This window comes from Corylus avellana, chromosome 11 (genome assembly GCF_965113065.1).
Source record: "Corylus avellana chromosome 11, dhCorAvel1.hap1.2, whole genome shotgun sequence".
Lineage (NCBI taxonomy): Eukaryota > Viridiplantae > Streptophyta > Magnoliopsida > Fagales > Betulaceae > Corylus > Corylus avellana.
Genome location: NC_142500.1, coordinates 13,999,354 through 14,025,722, shown reverse-complemented (window position 1 = coordinate 14,025,722; position 26,369 = coordinate 13,999,354). Strand labels below are relative to the sequence as shown.

Sequence of the window (26,369 nt, the reverse complement as noted above, 5' to 3'; positions counted from 1 at the left end):
TTTTAAATATTTTTAACATCAATTTATTGTCATTCTAGTAACTTAGGAAGCTAAATATTGATTTTTGAAAAATTCAAACACGAATAGGTGGAAAGAATTTTCATCCGAGGAAATTTGTGTCCTTAATTCGAAGTCTATACTTTTGATTTGTCTTGTTGCTCGACTACGCGGTGGGGTTGCTCGACTACGCGGTGGAGTTGCTCGACTACACACGGTTTGCTAGCAAGCGTGAGCGCGTGTCAAACCCAAACTGTAGACAATCCCGTTTTTGGGCTCCACTTCGTAGACATGAGAACTCAGTCCTCGGATTTTACTTTTCAAACTGGGAATTCCGTGATAAACCCAGTTGTTCGGAAAGGAAATAAATAGTAGAGAAAAGAGAAATAAATTTACAGAGAGATCTCATTATCTCGATATGGATTTCGTCACTCTGTTTCTCATTGTCTCTGCATTTTTCACTGCTTCAGCTCAACAAATTCAGTCTAATGTGAGCCGAGGCTCTTCTCTAACACCCGCCACAAACTCTACGTGGTTGTCACATTCTGGTCTCTATGCCTTAGGATTTTACAAACAGGGCAATGACTACGCTGTTGGGATTTTTATTGCCGGAATTCCAGAGAAGACTGTTGTCTGGACTGCAAACCGTGATGACCTACCGGTCTCCAACAATACTACCTTGCATTTCGCAAGCGATGGCAGGCTTGTCCTTCAAATGGGACAAGAGCAGCTGGCCGTCGTAGCTGATTCTTCTGGGTCTGCTTCAGCTTCTATGCTTAACTCAGGCAATTTTGTCATCTATAATTCCAATAAGGTAATTATATGGCAGAGTTTTGATCACCCAACTGATACCTTTTTACCCGGTCAACGTCTCTTAGCAGGTCATGAGATGTTTTCTAGTATTTCAGAAACGGATCACTCAACGGGTAAATTCCGTCTGAAGATGCAAAATGATGGAAATCTTGTTCAGTACCCGGTGGATACTCCAGACACAGCTCCATATGCTTACTTTTCATCTGGGACATACGGCTTTGGAGATGACGTGACGCTGAACTTTGATGCTGATGGCTATCTCTACTTGCTAAATGCTACTGGTTTCAACATTAAGAATCTAACGGATGGAGGATATCCTACAGAAGAAACTATTTATCTCATGAGACTTGATGTTCATGGGATTTTCCGGCTATACTCACAAAATCTGAAACAGAAAGGAAACTGGTCAATTGTATGGTCATCTTCACTTGATAAGTGCGATCCTAAGGGTCTTTGCGGATTAAATAGTTTTTGTGTTTCATATGATCAAGAGGCTGACTGTTTATGTATTCCGGGATTCGAAATGGTACACCCAGGCAACTGGACTGCAGGCTGTAAGAGGAGCTTCCCTGCAGAAGGTTGCAACAACAAATATGGAGATATTAAACACAGCTTTCAAGAAGTGGCTAACACCATATGGGAAGATGTTTCATATTCTTTTCTGTCAGTTCCATCCAAAGAATCTTGCGAACAAGCTTGTTTGGAGGATTGTAACTGTGAAGCTGCGTTTTTCAAAGACAGGACGTGCAGCAAACAAAGGCTTCCACTGAGATAAGGGAGAAGGACAGAGACTGATTCAAACATAGCCTTCATCAAGGTAAATATTTCTAAACCCACTACTCCAAATGGAAATATGCCGAAAGAAAACAAGAAAGAGTTTCGAGAGGACATCCTTATTATTTGTGCTTCATTTGTTGCATTCGGATGCATGATGTTGGTAATTTCTGGATTTGTTTTTTACAAAAATCATTTCCGGAATAGAAAACTATCTTATGGAAATGTTGAACTGAGTCACGAGTTTGCTCCACGATCGTTCACTTACTTGAGCAGAGGATGGTTTCACGGAAGAGGTTGGCAGAGGATCATTCGGCGCAGTGTTTAAGGGGGCAATGTCTAATGGCGAGAAGGTTGTAGCTGTCAAAAGATTAGAGAAAGTGTTGGCCGAAGGAGAAAGAGAATTTCAGACTGAGATGAAAGTTATTGGGAGGACGCATCATAAAAACCTTGTCCGTCTGCTCGGGTATTGCCATGACGGAATTCATAGGCTTTTGGTTTATGAGTACATGAGCAACGGGTCACTTGCGGATGTACTCTTCACACCAGAAAAACAACCATGTTGGGACGAAAGAATGGGAATTGCTCGTAATGTAGCAAAAGGAATTCTTTATCTCCACGAAGAGTGTGATGAACAAATCATTCATTGTGACATAAAGCCTCATAACATCCTCATGGATGAGTATGGGTGTGCAAAAATCTCTGATTTTGGATAGGCAAAACTCTTGAAGCAAGACCAAACCAAAACCTTCACTGGCATCGGAGGGACAAGGGGGTATGTTGCTCCAGAGTGGCATCGGAAACTGCCCATCACGGTGAAAGCAGATGTTTATAGCTACGGTATTGTACTCTTGGAAATCATATGTTGTCGAAAGAATGTAGATTGGAATCTACCCGAGAAAGAAGCCATTCTTGAAGAATGGGCATACCATTGTTTTGAAACTGGCGACATAACTAAATTACTTGGGGATGAAGAGGTCGACAAGAAACAAGTGGAGAGAATGGTTAAATTAGCAATTTGGTGCATTCAAGATGAGCCATCACTCCGGCCCTCAATGAAGAAGGTTCTGCTTATGTTGGAGGGGACTGTTGATATTCCAATCCCTCCCAGCCCTGCTTCTTTCCTAAGTGCGATATAGACTCTCATGTGATTGATTGGGCATGACAAAAGGTTAGGGAAGTAACATAGTGATAAAGTAGACATTATATTTAATATGAATTAGATTTCATTTAAGATTAATTTAGATAAGTTTCGTTATTAGTATTTTTATATTAGAGATAACCATGCGTCTATTTGTATTTCAATTATCTAGTTATTTATTTTAAATTCAGTACACTATTGGTTATCTTTCTAGGGGTTTATCTCTAAATGAGTGTAGGAGTTTTACTCCAAGTCCAAGTCGTTATAATGTTCATATTTAAAGGATGATATTTTAATAAAAAGTAAGCAAAATTAATCTCAAACCTTGAGTTTGAAAAATGGCTTTAAGTTTTTTCAAAATCTAAAAGGTTTAGGTTCCCTCACAATCTAAGTCTAAGTTCTTTTAGAACCTAACATCTATCCCCTTTACGAATTCATGTATCACAAAACCCTCAAAAAATTCAGTACTGCAAGTCGATGTAATATTTGTTAGTTTGATAAAATTTGGTCTAAATTAAAAGTAAACTTAATGGTTGCATATATATGTTGATATGTCCTCTTTTCTGCATACCATTCACGGATTTTAGTCTTCAATTATTTTGATTGGCAATACTTTGAAACCATGTTGGTAAAGCAACCCTGTACTTCATTGGTGATGAAGGATTCATTACATTGCAAAATTATTTTGCCTTTTTATACAGAAACCTATCATCCCCATTGATTTGAATAGAGCAGTGCAACATTCTCATATTACATTAATGTTGTTTGAGGTTTACTTGCTTTATGTAAAATTATCATGGTCTTCAATTTTTGTCCTTGTCGTCTTGTCTCAGCCAACTTGCTCGAGCAGGTATAGCATCACAAAAATCATTTTGGTGCTACAATTTATAAACTCTCGTGCTCTTATTTTTTTTAGCCTCATTTTCTTTTTTTTTGTGGAAAAATATACATACATCTCTCAAACTACTATTTCATGATCAATGTCTCTTCTAAACAACCAAAACAATGTCAAAGTATCCCAATGCAAGCAAAAAGACAAAAATAACCTTACAAAATCTTCAATAAGACAAAAATATCCTTGTAAATTCGAAAAAAAGCCCTAAAAAAATTAAAATGACCCCCTTTGTTTTTAATTTTTTGTTTATTATTTTTAGTTTTTTTAATTTTAATTTTTTAGTTTTTTTATTTTTTTATTTTTTAAGAATTATTTTTAATTGTCTTAATGATATTTTTGTCATTGGGGATATATTGACATTGTTTTGATAGTTTATAAGAGATATTGACACACTTGATAGTTTGATGGGGACATTGACAATGCAATGGTAATTTGAGAGAAATATGTGTATTTTTTTTATTTTTTGGATGAATAAAAAGAATAATAAGATGAAGGGGTTGGAGTTGAAAGAAAGTTAAAGTTTTTAATAGCATGGATTTTTAGGTGGCAACGCTTAGAATAAGTCTGGCTGTTTGCATAAGCATATGTATGAATTAATTGCTCAAATTGTTCGAGGAATTTTCTCGGTGTTTGAGGAAAACGCAGAGAAATTTCCTCAAACTTTCTCACCCTTCTACCTTACACCGAGAAAATTTAATCCTGACACCCTTCTTCTCAACTTAATGCAAACGCCATGAAAGAATTCTCGGCATTTTTTCCCCAGTTATAAATGCGCTAAATACATTTTTTTTAAGTGATTTTTTCCCAAGAAAATGTAAGAGAATTGGGATTCAATGTTTCTTCTTTTCACTGTTTTAGACTTTAATTTCCAGCTTTAGAGATTTAGGTTAACATCTTAATTATGAATAAGAAGCTACAAAATGCTACGCTAAACTTTAAATATATGTTGACAATGCTTCGTTACGTGATACATGCTTCGTGCATGTTGTGTTTTAATAACATTACTTTAGAGTGTGTTTGACATTATTATTTTATAAATAAAAAATGCGATTTTAAATCAAATCGCAGAGAATGAATTGTTTGAGATTTGGTTTTTAAAAAATTGCTATTAAAAAACATAAAAAAATCTACGATTTCAAATCGCAGATAATAAGGTGCTTTTTTGAATACACACATTTTAAAAGTTAAACTACGATTTTAAAGGTCAAACTGTGATTTTGCTAGACGCTTAACTGCGTTTTTAAAAAAAAAATTATGTTTTCAAATTGTATATTTTAAAATTATGTTGACAAAACGCTCCATTTTAAACTTTATTTCATGTTGGGTGTTCGGACATTTTATACTTTCGGTATGCGTTGTACTCCACTTCCCATCTCCTTTTTTGCATCACTACATTCTATTTCATGTATTTTGTTTAGATTGTGGTTAGGTTTTGGTTGTTATGTTGTTTTGGTTTGAGTTTTTGGTATTGTTGAGATCGAGATTGTGGTTGCCTCTATCCTTGTTGTATTTAGGCATATTTTTCTTTGCTCATGCCATTTTGCCTTGGAATATTGTTTGTAAAATCCATCTCACCTATATGCAGTCATTGGATAATCTACATGCATTAGGCATCTTGATTTTCATTCATATTGCATCCCTTGATGCATTTCGTTCATCATACAATATCTAGGGTGCATTAATTCTTCAATTATCACGTTGCTTCATTTCCGTCTCAAAGTGCCCATAACCTGTTTGTTGAAATGCCTATATGTACTTTCCATGCATTTTAGGGACTTTCTCCTCTCTCATTAATTAATTGATTTAGACATTTTAGGGCATGTAAATGTGCACATTGGCTTAGCCATCTTGCTTAGCATGCATTTGCATTCCATTCCATGTGCACAGACTATTCACTCTTGCTTTTCTCATTCATGCCCGTCATAGGCATAGCTCTTTCATTCTTTAGGGACCAGGTCTTAATAGTAGGCTCTATAAGCGTGTTCCTTGGAGTCATTGGTTTGACGAGATTGAGGTGTCAGCCTTGCACTAAATACATCATCATTTAGTAATAATTCACACGGTTGGATTGTGTTTCCTGTTACTTGTGATACAGGCTAAATGGCAAGGAAAAGTCCCAGAAACTAGAAATTCAAGACAACGAATGTCAAGAAGATTTACTTTGACAGATTCAAGGGTAGCATGAAAGTGCGTAAACCGTTTTAACCTAATTATCAACAATAAAAAAAATTATGCAGCAATTTTAAAATATAAAAATTCATTGAAAACAATTGAAAAAATTAACGGTAAATGTGATAAAATAAATTATAAATACATTTATATGTTTTAAATAATAATTAAATTTTGTTGAATTGTTTACTTATTTCATTAAGTATATTCTTTAGTATTTTTAATTAATTTTTATTCAATAATATTTTTTTTAATTTTGACCCTTCTAAACCCAAATGTTTGCTCTCGATAAAAATAAGAAAAATGATAAAATTCATTTTATCTTTCACCAACCTTCGTACAATAAACAAATGAATTCATTATTGAATTTGTAAAATTCATATATGAATCACACAAATTTAATGATAGATTTATATATAAAAAAAAAAAAAAAAATTAGTTTGGCGAATTATGTGTAATAGCATAATATTTTGTGCAAATTTAATATGAAATCTGAATTTAAAGTTATTCTAACGACTTTAATTCAAAGCCCGCAGTAGTACGTAAGACAGTAAGAGTTGTAGACACAGTTCTGACAATTACCATAAATACGTCAAACTTTGTGGTTCTCGTAAGTTTGACAATTTCGTTTTTTTGACTCCACTTCGCAGACTTGTATAACTCTAAAGAGACTGAACCCTCAGTGACTCAGTCCTCGATCTGGGAATTTAATGCTAAAACCAATTGTTCTTATAGGAAATGAAAAGGGGAGAAAAGAGAAGCTACAGAGAGATATCATTATCTTGTTATGGATTTCATCACTCTGTTTTTTCTTTTTTCTGCATTTCGCAATTCTTTTTTTTTTTTTTTTTTTAAATAAGTGAAGAAAAATAAAAAATCATCTCAATTCTATCTTATATGCTCTCTCAAATAGCACTTAGGTTGTGGACATATGTATTTTATTCTTGTAATAAAATACGACTGTTGAATTATTTCAAATCTAAACGGGAGAGGCATTACTATATAGTGTAAAACACTTATCAAAAATACTTGTTTATGAGTTTTAAAAGAAAGATAGACACATAAAACTTTATGTTTTTTTTCCAACACTTTAAGTTAATAAAAATATTTAATTGAATAAAACAAAATGGATGACCCAGTCAACAATGTCATAGATCATCCAAAGAAGGAGCAGATCAATCAAAACTAGTAGCAGGATAAGCCAGATAGAGACACTCCATGCAGTAGAACTCCATTTTAAGCTAATGAAAAATAATTAGTTTAAGAGTAATATTATTTAACAGACTAATATACATTTATCAAACAATCGGAATGATGTGACGGTAAAAATTAGTCATTAATCTAATAACTAATTTTTACAGTCACATAATCAATTTATATGGAAATTCTGTAAAGTCTGCTAAACGGCATCAGTATTTTATAAAATGCATTTAGCATGGTAATGGTGGTTCAGATCATCATTATAATGACAGCTGTGATTTTCAAAACATTAATTAATAGGCTAATAGCTTTGATTTGGTTCACTTTAACTTATTTTATTTCATTTATAATATAAATATGCAAGACCAATGCGTAGTTATATTCTAAAGCAGTAATTTTCAATTCGAACATGACACAACGGATGAAGTAAAACAGCACGCGGCGTGCCACGCACGCCAGTGCAAATTTTTTTTTGTTTTTGTTTTTTTTTTTTTTTAATTTTTATGCATTGAGATTGAGGGGGATTGTTATAATATTTTATATTATTCTAGTTTATTATGTTGCCTTATACCTTAGCACTTTCCCCATAAGTATATAACTATGTTGACTAAACCCTATAACACATAAGACAACCCCCCTCAATCTCAATGCATAAAATTGAGGTTGGAAAAATAAAGGACAAGATTTTTTTTTTTTTTTTGTTTCTCGTCCAAGAGGCGGCCGGAGGCTGTGGATGGCGGCTGGTGGTGGCCGCCAGTGGCTATTGGTGGCAATGAATGTTTTGGGCTAGGCTAGAGCCTTAGTTGAGAAGAATTGGACCCAAAATTTGGGCTTGAGCTTGGATGAAACTTAAATCAATTGGGCTGGTTAAATGGGCCAAAGTTGGCCAAAACCTATGGACCATTGAATATGGTATGACCCGAAAAGAAGTGACACGGGTCTAATTCGGTGAACCGGGTTGACTACTTTGGATCGGGTTGGATAGATTGACCCGGTTGGCCCACTCGGCTAAACCGGGTTGGAGATCCGATTTGAATGAACCGGGTCTAACCCATGGGCGGGTTGACTTGACTGGCCTCTTTGGCTAAGCCTTCTGGACTGGTTTGAGAGTGGGCCGACTTGGGCAGTTGAGCCGAAAGTAATTGGGCCGATTAGAAACCGGTTTTGAACCCATTTTAAACCGAGAAAATGACGCTTATACCCTCCTAAATTGTTTTCACAAGTTGTGAAAATGACGCTTCACAAGTTGCCCTCATTTTAAATTGTTTTCATGTGTTGGATTAGGGTTTAGGAGGATATAAACGTCATTTTCTCGGTCTGAAGTGAGGGAAAAAGTGGAAGAAAAAAATTAAAAAATGGCACATGAATTGTACATGACCGTTAACTGTCAATTTTAACCTCTTTGACTGACAGAATGAAGCTTTTTGTCATAAGATGATAGTTTGATGGGGTCAGATGTCATAGTTGTTAGTTTAGGAGGGAAAAGTGTCAAGGCGTTGTAGTTCATGGGGACAAAAGGTAATTACCCATATTTTATATTTAACTTCAAACGGAATCTTGAAGTTAAGGGTTTTCTTCGTACTTCTTTTGCACAATTTTCATATGCTTATCTCTTCGGTGAGTCCAATTGGAAAGTGCGTGACCCTCAATCAAGTTGGGCATAAGAGCATTATTTGCAGTCTGACCAAAATTATTTGAGGTAATTTGGTGATAATGCTTAAAATCTCCCTTTTTTAGCCTTCTTACTTTAGCCAAAACAAAAAATAGTGAATGAACGGTACCCGCTATTAATAGTGAGTACTATTTATACAACAAATGAATAAAAAGTTATTTCTCTCTACCCTTTTTTTCTTTTTGGTCTTTCTCCTCCTTTAATAGTTAGAAAAAGAATAAATAAATCTTTGAAGAAAAAATATATATAAATAGAATAGTGAGAGTGGATTGTTAAAATAGTAAGGTCATTGAGGGTGTTCTAAAATAGTGAAAAGCTTAGCAAGTGTAATCTAGGATTTTGGCCTTTACATTCATTATTTCCGCCTAATTCTTGGCTGCACTATTTGTGTTCAGAACGATAATAATGTAATGTCTTTCAAATTTGTTTATCATACTTATTTTATATTGATTTGAATAATAATATAAGGAGAACTAGAGTTATCCCAAATGTGATGTGACATTTAAAATCACCATTAAATTTGAGATGATCATTATTGAATTTTGATCTATTGGTGATTTTAAATGCCACATCACATTTGTGATGACTCTATGAGAACTCTAATACTCTTTATATCATTATTAGTTTTTCATCTCAGTCACTTAGGAAAAAAAAAAAAAAAACCCACTTAAAATAGAGTAAAGTTATACAACAGACGCTAGTAGTTCCAGCATCCGCCAAGTCCGATGTGGCCTGGTGCCACGTCCGGAACTTAAAAAAAAATTAGGTTACAAAAACACATGTGTGACTCTCTCTCTCTCTCTCTCTTCCCTCATTTTAGACAAATCTCTCTCTCTCTCTCTCTCTCTCTCTCTCTTTCCTCTCTCCTCTCCCCTCACAGGCCACTGGAGACCACGACGCCGAGCAATGTGAGAAAGAAAGAGAGAGAGAGAGAAGATGGATTTTGACACCGGCGCTCAGCGGCCATCGGTGGGGAGAGAGGGAAAATGGAGTTAAATAGTGGGTGGTTGAAAATTTCGAAATTTGGGGATTTTGACAGTAGTAGCTCGTCGCCGGAGATGTAGTGGATCGTCAGCAGTGCTCGCTATTCGTGGTCTCCAGTGGCCGGCCATTGGTGAAGAGAAAGGGAAGAGGAAAGAGAGAGCTTTGTCCGAAAATGTGGAAAGAGAGAAAGAGGCTCGTTTTCTCCAAAAAAGTTCATTTTTTGTTTTTTGTTTTTTTTTTTTTAAGGTCCAACGTCTGCCATATAGCAGGACTCCTTAAAATATGTTACATTAACGAAAATAAAATAAATATAAAGATTAGCATTACTCCTTCACAATTTAAATATAGCACTACTGAACTATAAAAAAAAAAAAAAAATTAAAAATTAAAAAAAAAAATAGCACTACTGCAAACTACCCGTTAATGACACACACACATATATATATATATATATATATATATATATATATGCAAAAACACACACACACACACACATATATATATATATATATATATATAGATATCTTCTACGTGGTGTAGATATAGTGGGAGGGAGTCCCACACCCAGAGAAGAACCAAACGAGACCCACGGTAGACATTTTACGATATGCAACGAATTAAGAGCACTTTTCATAGATGCAAACTAATCCCAAATCTAAACTCCCACTTTTGTTTATAAATAACAAACTTTGTAAACACAACAACAATTCATTACCTCTCTTCTCTTGTTTTTATCTCTTATTATTATTAGGGTTAAATACTTCATACCCCATTAGGGTTTCTCAACTTTATTTTTTCTCCCCTATGGTTTCATTTTTATCACAGGAGGTTCCTGTGGTTTTGATAAGTGACCAAATTAGTCCATCCGTTAGTTGACCGTTAGGACTAACACGTGGACCAATCAGACGTCGACACGTGGCACACATTTAGTTTTTTTAAATTTAAAAAAATAAAAATAAAAAAAGGGTTAAATACTTTATACCCCCTAAGGTTTCCCAACTTTATTTTTTCCCCCTTGTGGTTTCATTTTTATCACAGGAGGTCCCTGTGGTTTTAATAAGTGACCAAATTAGCTCATCCGTTAGTTGACCGTTAGGACTGATACGTGGCACACATTTAATTTTTAAAATTTTTTTTTTTTTAAAAAAGAAACGGAAAAAAATGGGGGTGGCTCTTGGCCATTTGGGGGTGGCTCGGCCACCCCCTTTGGCCATGGCCACCCCCATCTGGCTGGATGGGGGGCACCAGGGGGTGGCTCGGCCACCCCCTTGGGCTCCAAGGAGGTGGCCGAAACCACCCCCAGTACCCACTGGGGGTGGCTCGGCCACCCCCATGGAGCCTTGGGGGTGGCCGAAACCACCCCCAATCACCATTGGGGGTGGTTTCGGCCACCCCCTGGTGCCCCCCATCTGGCCAGATGGGGGTGGCCATGGCCAAAGAGCCACCCCCAATTTTTTTCCATTTTTTAAAATTTTTTTTTTGATTATAAATACATTTTTTTTTTAATTTTAAAAAAATTAAATATGTGCCACGTGTCGACATCTGATTGGTCCACGTGTCAGTCATAACGGTTAACTAACGGTCAACTAACGGATGGACTAATTTGGTCACTTATCAAAACTACAGGGACCTCTTGTGATAAAAATGAAACCACAGGAAAAAAAAAAAAAAAGTTGGGAAACCCTAGATGGGTATGAAGTAGTTAACCCTTATTATTATTATTATTTTATTTTTAGGGTTATATAAAGGAAGAGACCCAAGATGTACTCTTACCATTTCAATTTTATAATTTCGTAGCCTAAGATCCCATTCCAATTACATGCATCTGGACTTGTAATAGTCTTATGGCCATGCGGTACAATGAACTTTAATTTGTATTAATACAATCCAATTTTTCTCTAACGAGTAAAGCATGTACCTTACACGTGCCATTGACTGTCCCACACATGTCCTATTTAAAGGAGAAATGCTACAGTTTTTTATTTTTTTATTTTTTTATTTTTATTTTTATTTTTTTTATTTTATTTTATTATGTTTTTATGGTTCTACGTAGATATTATTTTATAGAAAAAACTTATGTACCCTATTAATCCTTAAAAAAAAAAAAAAAAAAGTAAAATATAATATCTACCATAAGACTAGAAGAACACTAAACAAAAAAAAAAAAAAAGAAAGAGAAAAAGAAAAAAAAAAAAAGGGTAACATTCCTCTATTTAAATTATTGAGAACTGTATGAAGAAGTTTCCTTCGGTGCGTGACCCTAGCGCCACGCCGAAGCCTATATTGTTTGACCGCAACCTACAAAGAATTGGGAGAGATTTGTCAAGTAATAACTAAGTTAGTTCATTGATACAAGTCCCTGCAGAAATTTCAATAAAAGTATAACACTTTCTTCCTATTCCATGCCAACTTTCAGCCATTTAATTTCAACATTCTTTGAAGTTTTGAAGTTTTCAACATTAATAAGTTTTTCAACTTCGATATAAATGTTGGTTCAAATGAAATGGAAAATATTTATTTATTATAAAATGAGGGGTAATATTATCTTTAACATTAAAGTTGAAGGACAAAATTTATAATATTACATTATTACTCCTCCTTTTACATTAAGTGAATACTCTCAATTTCATTTGAAATGACGAGGATCCTATTCCATCTAGAGAATCGGGTACTAAGGTAGAGTTTAATGATAGCAACTTTTGTGGGGTTGCAACACAAATTCACCCCTTTGTGCCACCAATAAAAAGTTGACACCTAATTCTTCCTAAGTATTCCATGCCAACTTTTAGCCATTTAATTTCAACATTAATTACATTGTTCCCTTGCCTTTGAAGATATAAACGTTGATTTAAATGAAATAGAGAATATTCATTTGTTGTAAAATGAGGGGTAATATTGTCTTAACATTAAAGTTGAAGGATAAAATTTATAATATCACTAATATTTTTACTTCATAAATACTCTCAATTTCATTTGAAATGGCACAGATCCTATTCCATCTAGAGAACCGGGTACTAGGGTATTGTTAAAGGAGGGCAACTTTTGTGGGGCTGCGGCACAAACCCACCCCTTTGTGCCACCAATAAAAAGTTGACACTTAAGCTTATTATACCAAACCTAAGCTTAAAAAAAAAACATAAAACCACCCAATCATACCAAATGCAAAAATTAAAAAAAAAAAAAAAATTAATTTTTTTATTTTATTAAAAAAAAAACAAAAAAAAAGAAAGGGCAGCTATCGGCCGATAGCCACCCCAAGTAGGGGATCAGAAGGGTGGCCCAGAGGTGGCTGGGGGTTGCCGTGCACCTCCTCCAATTAGCCAATTATTAGTAAAAGTTCTATAGCAATTATTAGTAAAAGTTTTATTTTACAACGACTGCTTAGCAAGAAAATTAAATAAGGCATAGTAGATTTTTTTTTTTAATTTTAAATTAAGTGCATTTTAAATGATAATGTCAAACGCCTATTTTGTGATATCTTTTAAAAATATAAATTATTCTTATAAAATTACAATCTCAAATGGAGTCTTACACTAGGTCGAAGGAATGAAGGAATTTTCATCGAGGAAATTTGTATCCTTAATTCAAAGTCTATATTTTTGATTTGTCTAGCAAGCGTGCGCAAGGGTGCGTGTCAGACCCAAACTGTGTGGTTCTCGGAAGGTTGATTTACCATTAACTGCGCGTCGAACTGTGTGGTTCTCGTAAGTTTGACAATTCCGTTATTGGGCTCCACTTCGTAGACATGAGAACTCAGTCCTTGGATTTTACTTCTCAAATTGGGAATTTCGTGATAAACCCAGTTGTTCGGAAAGGAAATAAATAGTGGAGAAAAGAGAATTAAATTTACAGAGAGATCTCATTATCTTGTTATGGATTTCATCACTCTGTTTTTTCTTTTCTCTGCATTTTTCTCTGCTTCAGCTCAACAAATTCAGTCTAATGTGAGCCGAGGCTCTTCTTTGACACCCACCGCAAACCCTACGTGGTTGTCACATTCTGGTCTCTATGCCTTTGGATTTTACAAACAGGGCAATGGCTACGCTGTTGGGATTTTTATTGCCGGAATTCCAGAGAAGACTGTTGTCTGGACTGCAAACCGTGATGACCTACCAGTCTCCAACAATACTACCTTGCTTTTCGCAAGCGATGGCAGGCTTGTCCTTCAAATGGGGCAAGAGCAGCTGGCCGTCGTAGCTGATTCTTCTGGGTCTGCTTCAGCTTCTATGCTTAACTCAGGCAATTTTGTCATCTATAGTTCCAATAAGGGAATTATATGGCAGAGTTTTGATCACCCGACTGATACCTTTTTACCTAGTCAACGTCTCTTAGCAGGTCATGAGATGTTTTCTAGTAATTCAGAAACGGATCACTCAACGGGTATCTTCCGTCTGAAGATGCAAAATGATGGAAACCTTGTTCAGTACCCGGTGGATACTCCAGACACAGCTCCATATGCTTACTATGCATCTGGGACAAATGGAGATAACGTGACGCTGAACTTTGCTGCTGATGGCTATCTCTACTTGCTAAATGCTACTGGTTTCAACATTAAGAATCTTACGGCTGGAGGACATCCTACAGAAGAAACTATTTATCTCATGAGACTTGATGTTGATGGGATTTTCCGGCTATACTCACAAAATCTGAAACAGAAAGGAAACTGGTCAATTGAATGGTCATCTTCACTTGATAAGTGCGATCCTAAGGGTCTTTGCGGATTAAATAGTTTTTGTGCTTCATTTGATCAAGAGCCTGACTGTTTATGTATTCCGGGATTCGAAAAGGTACACCCAGGCAACAGGACTGCAGGCTGTGAGAGGAGCTTCCCTGAAGAAGGTTGCAACAACAAAAATGGAGATATTAAATACAGCTTTGAAGAAGTGTCTAACACCATATGGGAAGATGTTTCATATTCTGTTCTGTCAGTACCATCCAAAGAATCTTGCGAACAAGCTTGTTTGGAGGATTGTAACTGTGAAGCTGCGCTATTCAAAGACAGGACGTGCAGCAAACAAAGGCTTCCATTGAGATATGGGAGAAGGACACAGACTAATCCAAACATAGCTTTCATCAAGGTAAGTATTTCTACACCCACTACTCCAAATGGAAATATGCCGAAAGAAAACAAGAAAGAGTTTCGAGAGGACATCCTTATTATTTGTGCTTCATTTGTTGCATTCGGATGCATGATGTTGGTAGTTTCTGGATTTGTTTTTTATAAAAATCATTTCCGGTATAGAAAACTATCTTATGATGGAAATGTTGAACTGAGTCACGAGTTTGCTCCGCGATCGTTCACTTACTCAGAACTCGAGCAAGTGACGGGTGGTTTCACGGAAGAGGTTGGCAGAGGATCATTCGGCGCAGTGTTTAAAGGGGCAATGTCTATTGGCGAGAAGGTTGTAGCTGTCAAAAGATTAGAGAAAGTGTTGGCCGAAGGAGAAAGAGAATTTCAGACTGAGATGAAAGTTATTGGGAGGACGCATCATAAAAACCTTGTTCGTCTGCTCGGGTATTGCCATGACGGAATTCATAGGCTTTTGGTTTATGAGTACATGAGCAATGGGTCACTTGCGGATGTACTCTTCACACCAGAAAAACAACCATGTTGGGACGAAAGAATGGGAATTGCTCGCAATGTAGCAAAAGGAATTCTTTATCTCCATGAAGAGTGTGATGAACAAATCATTCATTGTGACATAAAGCCTCATAACATCCTCATGGATGAGTATGGGTGTGCAAAAATCTCTGATTTTGGATTGGCAAAACTCTTGAAGCAAGACCAAACCAAAACCTTCACTGGCATCAGAGGGACAAGGGGGTATGTTGCTCCAGAGTGGCATCGAAAACTGCCCATCACGGTGAAAGCAGATGTTTATAGCTACGGTATTGTACTCTTGGAAATCATATGTTGTCGAAAGAATGTAGATTGGAATCTACCCGAGAAAGAAGCCATTCTTGAAGAATGGGCATACCATTGTTTTGAAACTGGCGACATAACTAAATTACTTGGGGATGAAGAGGTTGACAAGAAACAAGTGGAGAGAATGGTTAAATTAGGAATTTGGTGCATTCAAGATGAGCCATCACTCCGGCCCTCAATGAAGAAGGTTCTGCTTATGTTGGAGGGGACTGTTGATATTCCAATCCCTCCCAGCCCTGCTTCTTTCCTAAGTGCGATATAGACTCTCATGTGATTGATTGGGCATGACAAAAGGTTAGGGAAGTAACATAGTGATAAAGTAGACATTATATTTAATATGAACTAGATTTCATTTAAGATTAATTTAGATAAGTTTCGTTATCATTATTTTTAGATTAGAGATAACCATGCGTCTATTTGTATTTCAATTATCTAGTTATTTATTTTAGATTGAGTACACTATTAGTTATCTTTCTAGGGGTTTATCTCCAAGTGGGTGTGGGAGTAGTTTTATTCCAAGTCTAAGTCGTTGTAATGTTCATATTTAAAGGATGATATTTTAATAAAAAGTAAGCATAATTAATCTCAAACCTTGAGTTTGAAAAATAGTTTTAAGTTTTCTCAAAATCTAAAAAGTCTATGTTCCCTCACAATTTAAGGTCTAAGTTCTTTCAGAACTTAACATCTATCCCCTTTACGTATTCACGTATCACAAAACCCTCAAAAAATTTAGTATTGCAAGTCGATGTAATATTTGTTAGTTTGATAAAATTTGGTCTAAATTAAAAGTAAACTTAATGGTTGCACATATGTTGATATGTCCTCTTTTCTGCATACCATTCACGGATTTTAGTCTTCAATTATTTTGATTAGCAATACTTTGAAACCATGTTGGTAAAGCAACCCTGTACTTCATTGGTGATGAAGGATTCATTACATTGCAAAATTATTTTGCTTTTTTATACAGAAACCTATCATCCCCACTGATTTGAATAGAGCAGTGCAAGATTCTCATATTACATTAATGTTGTTTGAGGTTTACTTGCTTTATGTAAAATTATCATGGTCTTCAATTTTTGTCCTTGTCGTCTTGTCTCAGCCAACTTGCTCGAGCAGGTATAGCATCACAAAAATCATTTTGGTGCTACAATTTATAAACTCTCGTGCTCTTATTTTTTTTAGCCTCATTTTCTTTTTCTTTGTGGAAAAATATACATACATCTCTCAAACTACTATTTCATTATCAATGTCTCTTCTAAACAACCAAAACAATGTCAAAGTATCCCAATGCTAGCAAAAAGACAAAAATAACCTTACAAAATCTTCAATAAGACAAAAATATCCTTGTAAATTCAAAAAAAAAGCCCTAAAAAAATTAAAATGACCCCCTTTGTTTTTAATTTTTTGTTTATTATTTTTAGTTTTTTTAATTTTAATTTTTTAGTTTTTTTATTTTTTTATTTTTTAAGAATTATTTTTAATTGTCTTAATGATATTTTTGTCATTGGGGATATATTGACATTGTTTTGATAGTTTATAAGAGATATTGACACACTTGATAGTTTGATGGGGACATTGACAATGCAGTGGTAATTTGAGAGAAATATGTGTATTTTTTATTTATTTTTTGGATGAATAAAAAGAATAATAAGATGAAGGGGTTGGAGTTGAAAGAAAGTTAAAGTTTTTAATAGCATGGATTTTTAGGTGGCAACGCTTAGAATAAGTCTGGCTGTTTGCATAAGCATATGTATGAATTAATTGCTCAAATTGTTCGAGGAATTTTCTCGGTGTTTGAGGAAAACGCAGAGAAATTTCCTCAAACTTTCTCACCCTTCTACCTACCACCGAGAAAATTTAATCCTGACACCCTTTTTCTCAACTTAATACAAACGCCAAGAAAGAATTCTTGGCATTTTTTCCCCAGTTATAAATGCGCTAAATACATTTTTTTTTTAAAGTGATTTTTTCCCGAGAAAATGTAAGAGAATTGGGATTCAATGTTTCTTCCTTTCACTGTTTTAGACTTTAATTTCCAGCTTTAGAGATTTAGGTTAACATCTTAATTATGAATAAGAAGCTACAAAATGCTACGCTAAACTTTAAATATATGTTGACAACGCTTCGTTACGTGATACACGCTTCGTGCATGTTGTGTACGTTTTAATAACATTACTTTAGAGTATGTTTGACATTACTATTTTATAAATAAAAAATGCGATTTTAAATCAAATCGCATAGAATGAATTGTTTGAGATTTGGTTTTTAAAAAATTGCTATTAAAAAACATAAAAAAATCTACGATTTCAAATCGCAGATAATAAGGTGCTTTTTTGAATACACACATTTTAAAAGTTAAACTACGATTTTAAAGGTCAAACTGTGATTTTGCTAGACGCTTAACTGCGTTTTTTAAAAAAAAATTATGTTTTCAAATTGTATATTTTAAAATTATGTTGACAAAACGCTCCATTTTAAACTTTATTTCATGTTGGGTGTTCGGACATTTTATACTTTCGGTATGCATTGTACTCCACTTCCCATCTCCTTTTTTGCATCACTACATTCTATTTCATGTATTTTGTTTAGATTGTGGTTAGGTTTTGGTTGTTATGTTGTTTTGGTTTTAGTTTTTGGTATTGTTGAGATCGAGATTGTGGTTGCCTCTATCCTTGTTGTATTTAGGCATATTTTTCTTTGCTCATGCCATTTTGCCTTGGAATATTGTTTGTAAAATGCATCTCACCTATATGCAGTCATTGGATAATCTACATGAATTAGGCATCTTGATTTTCATTCATATAATATCTGGGGTGCATTAAATCTTTAATTATCTCGGTGCTTCATTTACGTCTCAAAGTGCACAGAACCTGTTTGTTGAAATGCCTACATGTCCTTTCCATGCATTTTAGGGACTTCCTTCTCTCTCATTAATTAATTGATTTAGACATTTTAGGGCATGTAAATGTGCACATTGGCTGAGCCATCTTGCTTAGCATGCATTTGCATTCCATTCCATGTGCACAGATTATTCACTTTTGCTTTGCTCATTCATGCTCCTCATAGTCATAGCTCTTCCATTCTTTAGGGACCAGGTCTCTTAATATAGTAGGCTCTATAAAGTTTTGACGTGTTCCTTGGAGTCATTGGTTTGACGAGATTGAGGTGTCAGCCTTGCACTAAATGCATCATCCTTTGGTAATAAGTCACTTGGTTGGATTGTGTTTCCTGTTACGTGTGACACAGGATAAATGGCAAGGAAAAGTCCCAGAAACTAGAAATTCAAGACTGCGATTGTCCAGAAGATTTACTTTGACTGATTCTAAGGGTGGGATGAAAGTGCGCGCAGTAAACCGTTTTAACTTAATTATCAACGATAAAAAAAATTATGGAGCGATTTTGAAATATGAAAATTCATTGAGAACAATTGAAAAAATTAATGCCAAATGCATTTATATGTTTTAAATAATAATGAAATTTTGTTGAATTGTTCACCAACCTTCATACAATGAACAAATGAATTCATTATTGGATTTGTAAGATTCATATATGAATCACACAAATCTAATGAGAGATTTACATTAAAAAATAAAAATAAAATAGTCCGGCGAATTATGTGTAATAGCATAATATTTTGTGCAAATTTAATATGAAATCTGAATTTAAAGTTGTTCTAACGAGTTTAATTCAAAGCCCGCAATAGTACGTAAGACTGTAAGAGTTGTAGACTCAGTTTTGACAATTAAACTACAGAGAGATATCATTATATTGTTATGGATTTCATCACTCTGTTTTTTCTTTTCTCTGCATTTCTCAATTCTTATTTTTTTTTTTATAAGTGAAGAAAAATAAAAAATCATCTCAATTCTATCTTATATTCTCTCTCAAATAGCATTTAAGTTGTGGACATATGTATTTTATTCTTGTAATAAAACACGACCGTTGAATTATTTCAAATCTAAACGGGAGAGGCATTACTATATAGTGTAAAACACTTACCAAAGATACTTGTGTGTGAGTTATAAAAAAAAGGTACGAACATAAAACTTTATGTTTTTTTTCCAACACTTTAAGTTAATAAAAATATTTAATTGAATAAAACAAAATGGATGACCCAGTCAACAATGTCATAGATCATCCAAAGAAGGAGCAGATCAATCAAAACTAGTAGCAGGATAAGCCAGATGGAGACACTCCATGCAGTAGAACTCCATTTTAAGCTAATGAAAAATAATTAGTTTAAGAGTAATATTATTTAACAGACTAATATACATTTATCAAACAATCGGAATGATGTGACGGTAAAAATTAGTCATTAATCTAATAACTAATTTTTACAGTCACATAATCAATTTATATGGAAATTCTGTAAAGTCTGCTAAACGGCATCAGTATTTTATAAAATGCATTTAGCATGGTAATGATGGTTCAGATCATCATTATAATGACAGCTGTGATTTTCAAAACATTAATTAATAGGCTAATAGCTTTGATTTGGTTCACTTTAACTTATTTCATTTCATTTATAATATAAATATGCACGACCAATGCGTGGTTATATTCTAAGCAGTAATTTTCAATACGAACATGAGACTACATGTTCCAGCTGCTTATTAAACAAGTGAGATTTATGTGGTTTTTTTTTTTTCTGATTAAAAGAGGAAAGGGGGAGGAACAAGAGGAAAGAGAGTTGAATTCAAAGCTCATAAATCCAGTAACGCGAAGCGTGAGAGATGCGTCAACCTCCGTGGTTCTCAGAAGTTTGACAATTCCGTTTTCTGACTCGACTTCGTAGACTTTGTAAGTGAAAGACGGAAAGAGACCGGCACTGAGAGTCCTTTGGGCATTTCATGCTAAAACCAATTGTTCTGATATGAAATGAAAAGTGGAGAAAAGAGAAGCTACAGAGAGATCTCATTATCTTGTTATGGATTTCATCACTCTGTTTTTTATTTTCTCTGCATTTTTCACTGCTTCAGCTCAACATATTCAGTCTAATGTAAGCCGAAGCTCTTCTCTGACACCCACCACAAACTCTACGTGGTTGTCACGTTCTGGTCTCTATGCCTTTGGATTTTACAAGCAGGGCAATGCCTACGCTGTCGGGATTTTTATGGCCGGAATTCCTGAGAAGACGGTTGTCTGGACTGCAAACCGTGATGACCCACCTGTCTCCGGCAATGTTACCTTGCTTTTTGCAACCGACGGCAGGCTTGTCCTTCAATTGGCAAAAGAGCAGGTAGCCGTCGTAGCTGCTTCTTTCGGGTCTGCTTCGGCTTCCATGCTTAATTCAGGCAATTTCGTGATCTATAATTCGGATCAAGAAATAATATGGGAGAGTTTTGAGCACGCGACCGATACCCTTTTACCCGGTCAACGTCTCTTAGCAGGTCAAGAGCTGATTTCTAGTATGCCAGAAACTCAACATTCATCAGGTATCTTCCGTCTGAAGATGCAAAATGATGGAAACCTTGTTCAATACCCGGTGGGTACCCCAGACACAGCTCCATTTTCTTTCTATACATCGTGGACAGGTGGCAGTGGAGATAACGTGACGCTAAACTTTGATGCTGATGCCCATCTCTATTTGCTAAACACTACTAGTTTCAATATTGGGAATCTAACGGATGGAGGATATCCTACAGAAGATACTATTTATCTCATGAGACTTGATGCTGATGGGATTTTCCGGATATACTCGCATCATCTGAAACAGAAGGGAGACTGGTCAAAGGAATGGTCATCTTCGAATGATGTGTGCAATTCTAAGGGTCTATGCGGATTAAATGGTTTTTGTGTTTTAAATGATCAAAAGGCTGAATGTGTATGTCTTCCGGGATTCGAAAAGGTACAACAGGGGAACTGGACTGCTGGCTGCGAGAAGAGTTTCACTGCAGAAGGTTGCAAAAACAAAAATGGAGATATTACATACAACATGGAAGAAGTGGCTAACACCGTATGGGAAGATATTTCATATTCTGTTGTGTTAGTACCATCCAAAGATTCTTGCGCACAAGCCTGTTTAGACGACTGTAACTGTGAAGCTGCGCTATTCAAAGACAGGACCTGCCGAAAACAGAGGCTTCCACTAAGATATGGGAGAAGGCAACTGAGTGATTCATACACCGCTCTCATCAAGGTAAGTACGTCTACACCCACTACTCCAAATGGAAATATGCCGAAAGAAAACAAGAAAGAGCTTCGAGTGGACATCCTAATTATTGGTGTTTCATTTGTTGCTTTTGGATGCTTGTTGTTGGTAATTTCCGGATTTGTGTTCTATAAAAATCATTTTTGGTATGGAAAACTCTCTTGTGATGGAAATGTTGAACTCAGTGACGATTTTGCTCCACGATCGTTCACTTATTCAGAACTTGAGAAAGTGACAGATGGTTTTAAAGAAGAGGTCGGTAGAGGATCATTTGGGGCAGTTTTTAAAGGGACAATGTCAAATGGCCAGAAGGTTGTCGCTGTTAAAAGACTAGAGAAAGTGTTGGCCGAAGGGGAAAGAGAGTTTCAGACTGAGATGAAAGTTATTGGGAAAACGCATCACAGAAACCTTATCCCTCTGCTCGGGTATTGTCATGACGGAATTCATAGGCTCTTGGTTTATGAGTACATGAGCAACGGGTCACTTGCAGATGTACTTTTCACACCAGAAAAACAACCTTGCTGGGATGAAAGAATGAGAATTGCTCGCAATGTAGCAAGAGGAATTCTTTATCTCCATGAAGAGTGTGAGCAACAGGTCATTCATTGTGATATAAAACCTCAGAACATTCTTATGGATGAATACGGGTGTGCAAAAATTTCTGACTTTGGATTGGCAAAGCTGTTGAAGCAAGACCAAACAAATACCTTTACTGGCATCAGAGGAACAAGGGGGTATGTTGCACCCGAGTGGCATCGAAAACTGCCCATCACAGCAAAAGCAGATGTTTATAGTTATGGAATTGTGCTCTTGGAGATCATATGTTGTCGAAAGAGTGTGGATTGGAATTTACCTGAGGAAGAAGCTATTCTTGAAGAATGGGCCTACCATTGTTTTAAAGCCGGCGACCTAGCTAAATTAATTGGAGATGAAGATGCTGACAAGAAGCAAGTGGAGAGAATGGTTAAATTAGGAATTTGGTGCATTCAGAATGAGCCATCACTTCGGCCCTCAATGAAGAAGGTTCTACTTATGTTAGAAGGGACGGTTGATATTCCAATTCCTCCTAGCCCCGATTGTTTTCTAAGTACGATATAGACTCTCAAGTGATTGAGCCTCGTAATTTGTATAACAAAGTTATGAAGTTTCTGTAAGCTTTAAATTCATGTGATCCTTGTGTATGCATCTCGTCAATCCTCTATTTTAAGCTGCTGGATTATGCAGCAGAGTCCCAATTTATTCTGGCCGTTGCAATGTATTTTGGTTGTTGCTTATTAAAAATGATGCTTATTCATAAAAAAATTTTAAAAAAGCAAATAACATTATATCTTTCCAACACAGGAGTCAAACCTTTCTGCACACAAGTATACTCAACAATATATATGTTAATAGCCTTTGTACTGAGATGGATATATTCGTATGGATTGATCATGTCAAAAGAGGTAATATCAGAGGAAGGATTTCAGTAAAGTCCAAATTTTAGCTACCATTTCATAGAGCTTTTTGATTATCAACCACCTACGATGCGCAAATTTTCATGTTCAGAGGTTTCTTTTCATGGTTCGCCTTGGATATTAGCCAGACTCGAAGAGTAAGTTGAAGGTTATCTTTTGTGGTTAGCTAATTATCAAATCCTAAGGAGAGAATGAATGAAATGGGAGAAAACTTGAACTGTTTTCATTAGCTTGAATAAATTGTAGCTTACAATATATATACTCTGTTTTTATACACATAAAACAGATCATGAGCGAAAGGGAAGAAGAGAAGTTAGTTACAAAGCTATTCAACCATATAACTAACTTAATTAACAAACTAACTGTGTTAATTAACTAAACTAATTAGAACATGTGTAACACATGTGCAATCTAGTTAGAATCAATCTGCTGTTACTCCCCTCAAGATGAAAAAATTCAATATGTTCATCTTGGACACAACTCCAAGTAGACGCATCCAAATACCTAGTCCTAAGAAGCTAACCATGGCTTGGATACCATTTGTTAGGGAGAAAAATGGTTTGTGAGTTATTACCAACATGACATTAATATACATATTTGAATACCACTCTAGCCTAAAAGCTTAAATTATGGGCTTGGATCCACTTAGGTATATGAAGTACTATTTTTCTTTATACTTTCTTAATATGAGACTTAAAACTCACAAATGCAACCACAACGTGGGGCACCAAGGTTGTGTAACATGTTCTACAGGATGTGCAAACCTTACAATAAGAGGGTTAAAGGTATATATAGGTTATATGGAGGAGAGTTATGACTTGAACATGATCAAATATTGTAGTGATGCAAAATAATTAACTAGGCTTAAGACAGCTTGGTTAGGAGTTAATTGGACTTTGGGTCACTGAGGATAGCTGGAGGGGCATTTTAAGAATTTTGGACTTTCTAAGCTACTGTACACGAACGCTCGCATGGGGGACCACACGAGTGCTCGCCTGCTACAGTGCATGAGCACTCGTGTGGGGACCAGGCCGAGCGCTTGTTGACTTTTTGTTGATCGATGGTTTTTACCTAGTCGTATACCTAAAAAGCATTTTTAACCTTTTGTGAACAGTACAAAATTGCTCGCTGCTACAATACGTGAGCACTCGTTGACCAATTTTTAGACTCTTGAACAATACCAAAATCGCACGCCTGAAAAGCATTTTTAACTCGTTGTGAACAATACACGAACACTTGACACCATAGTACACGAGCGCTCACACCTTTTCAGGATTTCTCTTGCAACACCCTCAACTTTTTCCCCTGTATAAACCCACCCCCACACAACCCTTAACCCTTATTTTAGGCTTTGTTGTCCTAAAGAAACACTGCTTGATTGCTTTTTGAGAGTTTGTGAGGTTTGTGAGTGTTCTTGGAGAATGAGGAGGTGTGGAGCTCTAGCTATCTTCTAAGGTGACTTCTTAATCATTCTTTCATGCTATTGTTACTACTCTCTTAATGTTACAAGTTTTAAAAGATGCCATAATGAGTTATTGTACCTGTTTTTCTTGTAAAATCAATAGCGATTTCGAAAAGCTTTCAACCTACCATTGTTCTCTTTAGAAGTTCCATGATAAGATGTTTTCACTTGGATGTGCCTATTTCTTAATAAAACCAAGAAATGTTTTCAAAAGACTTTTAAATACCTCTTTGATTCTTTGTGGTGCGCTTTCTTGAGATGTTTGTGTTTATTTTGAGCCTAGGAAAGAAATACCAACCCATAGCCTTAGATAGAAACCTAGATGCATTTTTGGTGGATTTCTAGCCAAACCCTAGCCTCTGGCTGAACGCTCGCCCTAGGGAGCGAGTGCTCGCCTAGAGAGCGAGTTACAAGCCCCTTAGCCCCATAAATGTGTACAAAAGTCCATTTTCGTTAGATGGAACCTCGTAGAGTTCTCTAGTACTGCTCATAACGATGAGTTATGTTTCGTTATAGTAGTGATTTGTGATATCGGAGGACTCGAGCGAGCGAATGAGGTAAGTAAACACTTACGAACACTTTCCTTAAAAACGTGGGATATGTCAACTAATTGACCAAGCGTATGATATGAACTTGTCTACTTTTTGTAATAACTTGGTAACTGCTTTAAAAACTGGTTGATAAGATGCATTGTATGACATGGTATACCAGTATGTGTGGAATAATGGCCATAAGCTTACTATATAGACTTGATTCTTTGGTCAAATGTGTGTATGTATATGAGCCTTGGATCCAATGCTAGTTTCGTGATTGGCACAGCCATTGCCTAATGGGTGGTCACTATACGACATACATCATTAATAGGTCGAACTTGGTTGGGCTGCTAGTGATGGATGGTAGCATACAATGGTCGAAGCACCAACATTGTATTACAAGTTTCTCGGGACAGCGTCAACCCTACTGAGAATGGGTAATATCTTAAGTAGACCATAAATGATAGTTATGATCTATAAAGCATTAGTTTTCTATATTAACATACTTAGACGATTTCCGCCGAGAGTACACCACCCTTTGTCAAACCAAATGATATTTTTAAGGTGTATTAACAGAAATAACACATCTTTTCAATGTTTATCAAAATTGCATGTTTATTTCTGTTTAATAATCATGAGCTCATGTTATACTCAATTGTGAGGTTTACTTATTAAGTCGTTAGACTTATGCAGTTATTACTCTTATAGTGAGCTTGTTCCTAGAACCCAAGAGGAGTATGGTTGCCACTACAGACTTTGCTTAAGATCTTTATGCTGTTATCAAGTTTGCCCTATATTATTGTTAGTTATTGCATGTCTTCAAATTGAGGATTATTCTTGCACGTGTAATAATTTATATGATTATCAGATTTATTTCACATTCCTATGCATCAACTCTGATAATGTTTAGAGTGGTGGTTCTCCATTTAGTCACTTGTTGGTTAAGTTGGGGAACCATGCCAGGCTCGCCAAAGTCAATTTTGGGGCGTTACAAATATACACACACTTCATGACTGTGAGTATGATTTTTTTGTCTTATTTATCTGATCAGAACTCCTAATTCATGAAATCTTATGTACTCACATATTTCGCAAAAGAATGGGGTTAACTACGTACTTATGAGTCTCAAGTGTGAATACTCACTAAGTTGTGGACATGTATCTCATTTTTCACTAATAAAACAATATATATATATATA

At 35.6% G+C, this 26,369-nt stretch overlaps 2 protein-coding genes and 1 pseudogene across 2 annotated transcripts; all 3 read left to right on the top strand.

Annotated features, from left to right (window-relative positions):
• The first annotated feature begins 400 nt into the window (after nt 1-400).
• Nucleotides 401-2,759, top strand: LOC132164955 (G-type lectin S-receptor-like serine/threonine-protein kinase LECRK3; annotated as a pseudogene).
• Nucleotides 2,760-13,502: 10,743 nt separating this feature from the next.
• Nucleotides 13,503-15,884, top strand: LOC132164961 (G-type lectin S-receptor-like serine/threonine-protein kinase LECRK3). The gene has a single exon (XM_059575478.2). It carries the CDS (start codon nt 13,518-13,520, stop codon nt 15,831-15,833), a length of 2,316 nt encoding a protein of 771 aa, XP_059431461.2. The 5' UTR covers nt 13,503-13,517; the 3' UTR covers nt 15,834-15,884.
• Nucleotides 15,885-20,483: 4,599 nt separating this feature from the next.
• On the top strand, nt 20,484-22,879 carry LOC132165575 (G-type lectin S-receptor-like serine/threonine-protein kinase LECRK3). The gene has a single exon (XM_088511814.1). The coding sequence runs from the start codon at nt 20,499-20,501 to the stop codon at nt 22,818-22,820; it is 2,322 nt and encodes a 773-aa protein (XP_088367940.1). The 5' UTR covers nt 20,484-20,498; the 3' UTR covers nt 22,821-22,879.
• The last annotated feature ends 3,490 nt before the right edge of the window (nt 22,880-26,369 follow it).

Excerpts from the sequence above, each read along its gene's own strand:
- LOC132164961 (XM_059575478.2), top strand. The coding sequence starts at position 13,518 with ATGGATTTCATCACTCTGTTTTTTCTTTTCTCTGCATTTTTCTCTGCT.
- LOC132165575 (XM_088511814.1), top strand. The coding sequence starts at position 20,499 with ATGGATTTCATCACTCTGTTTTTTATTTTCTCTGCATTTTTCACTGCT.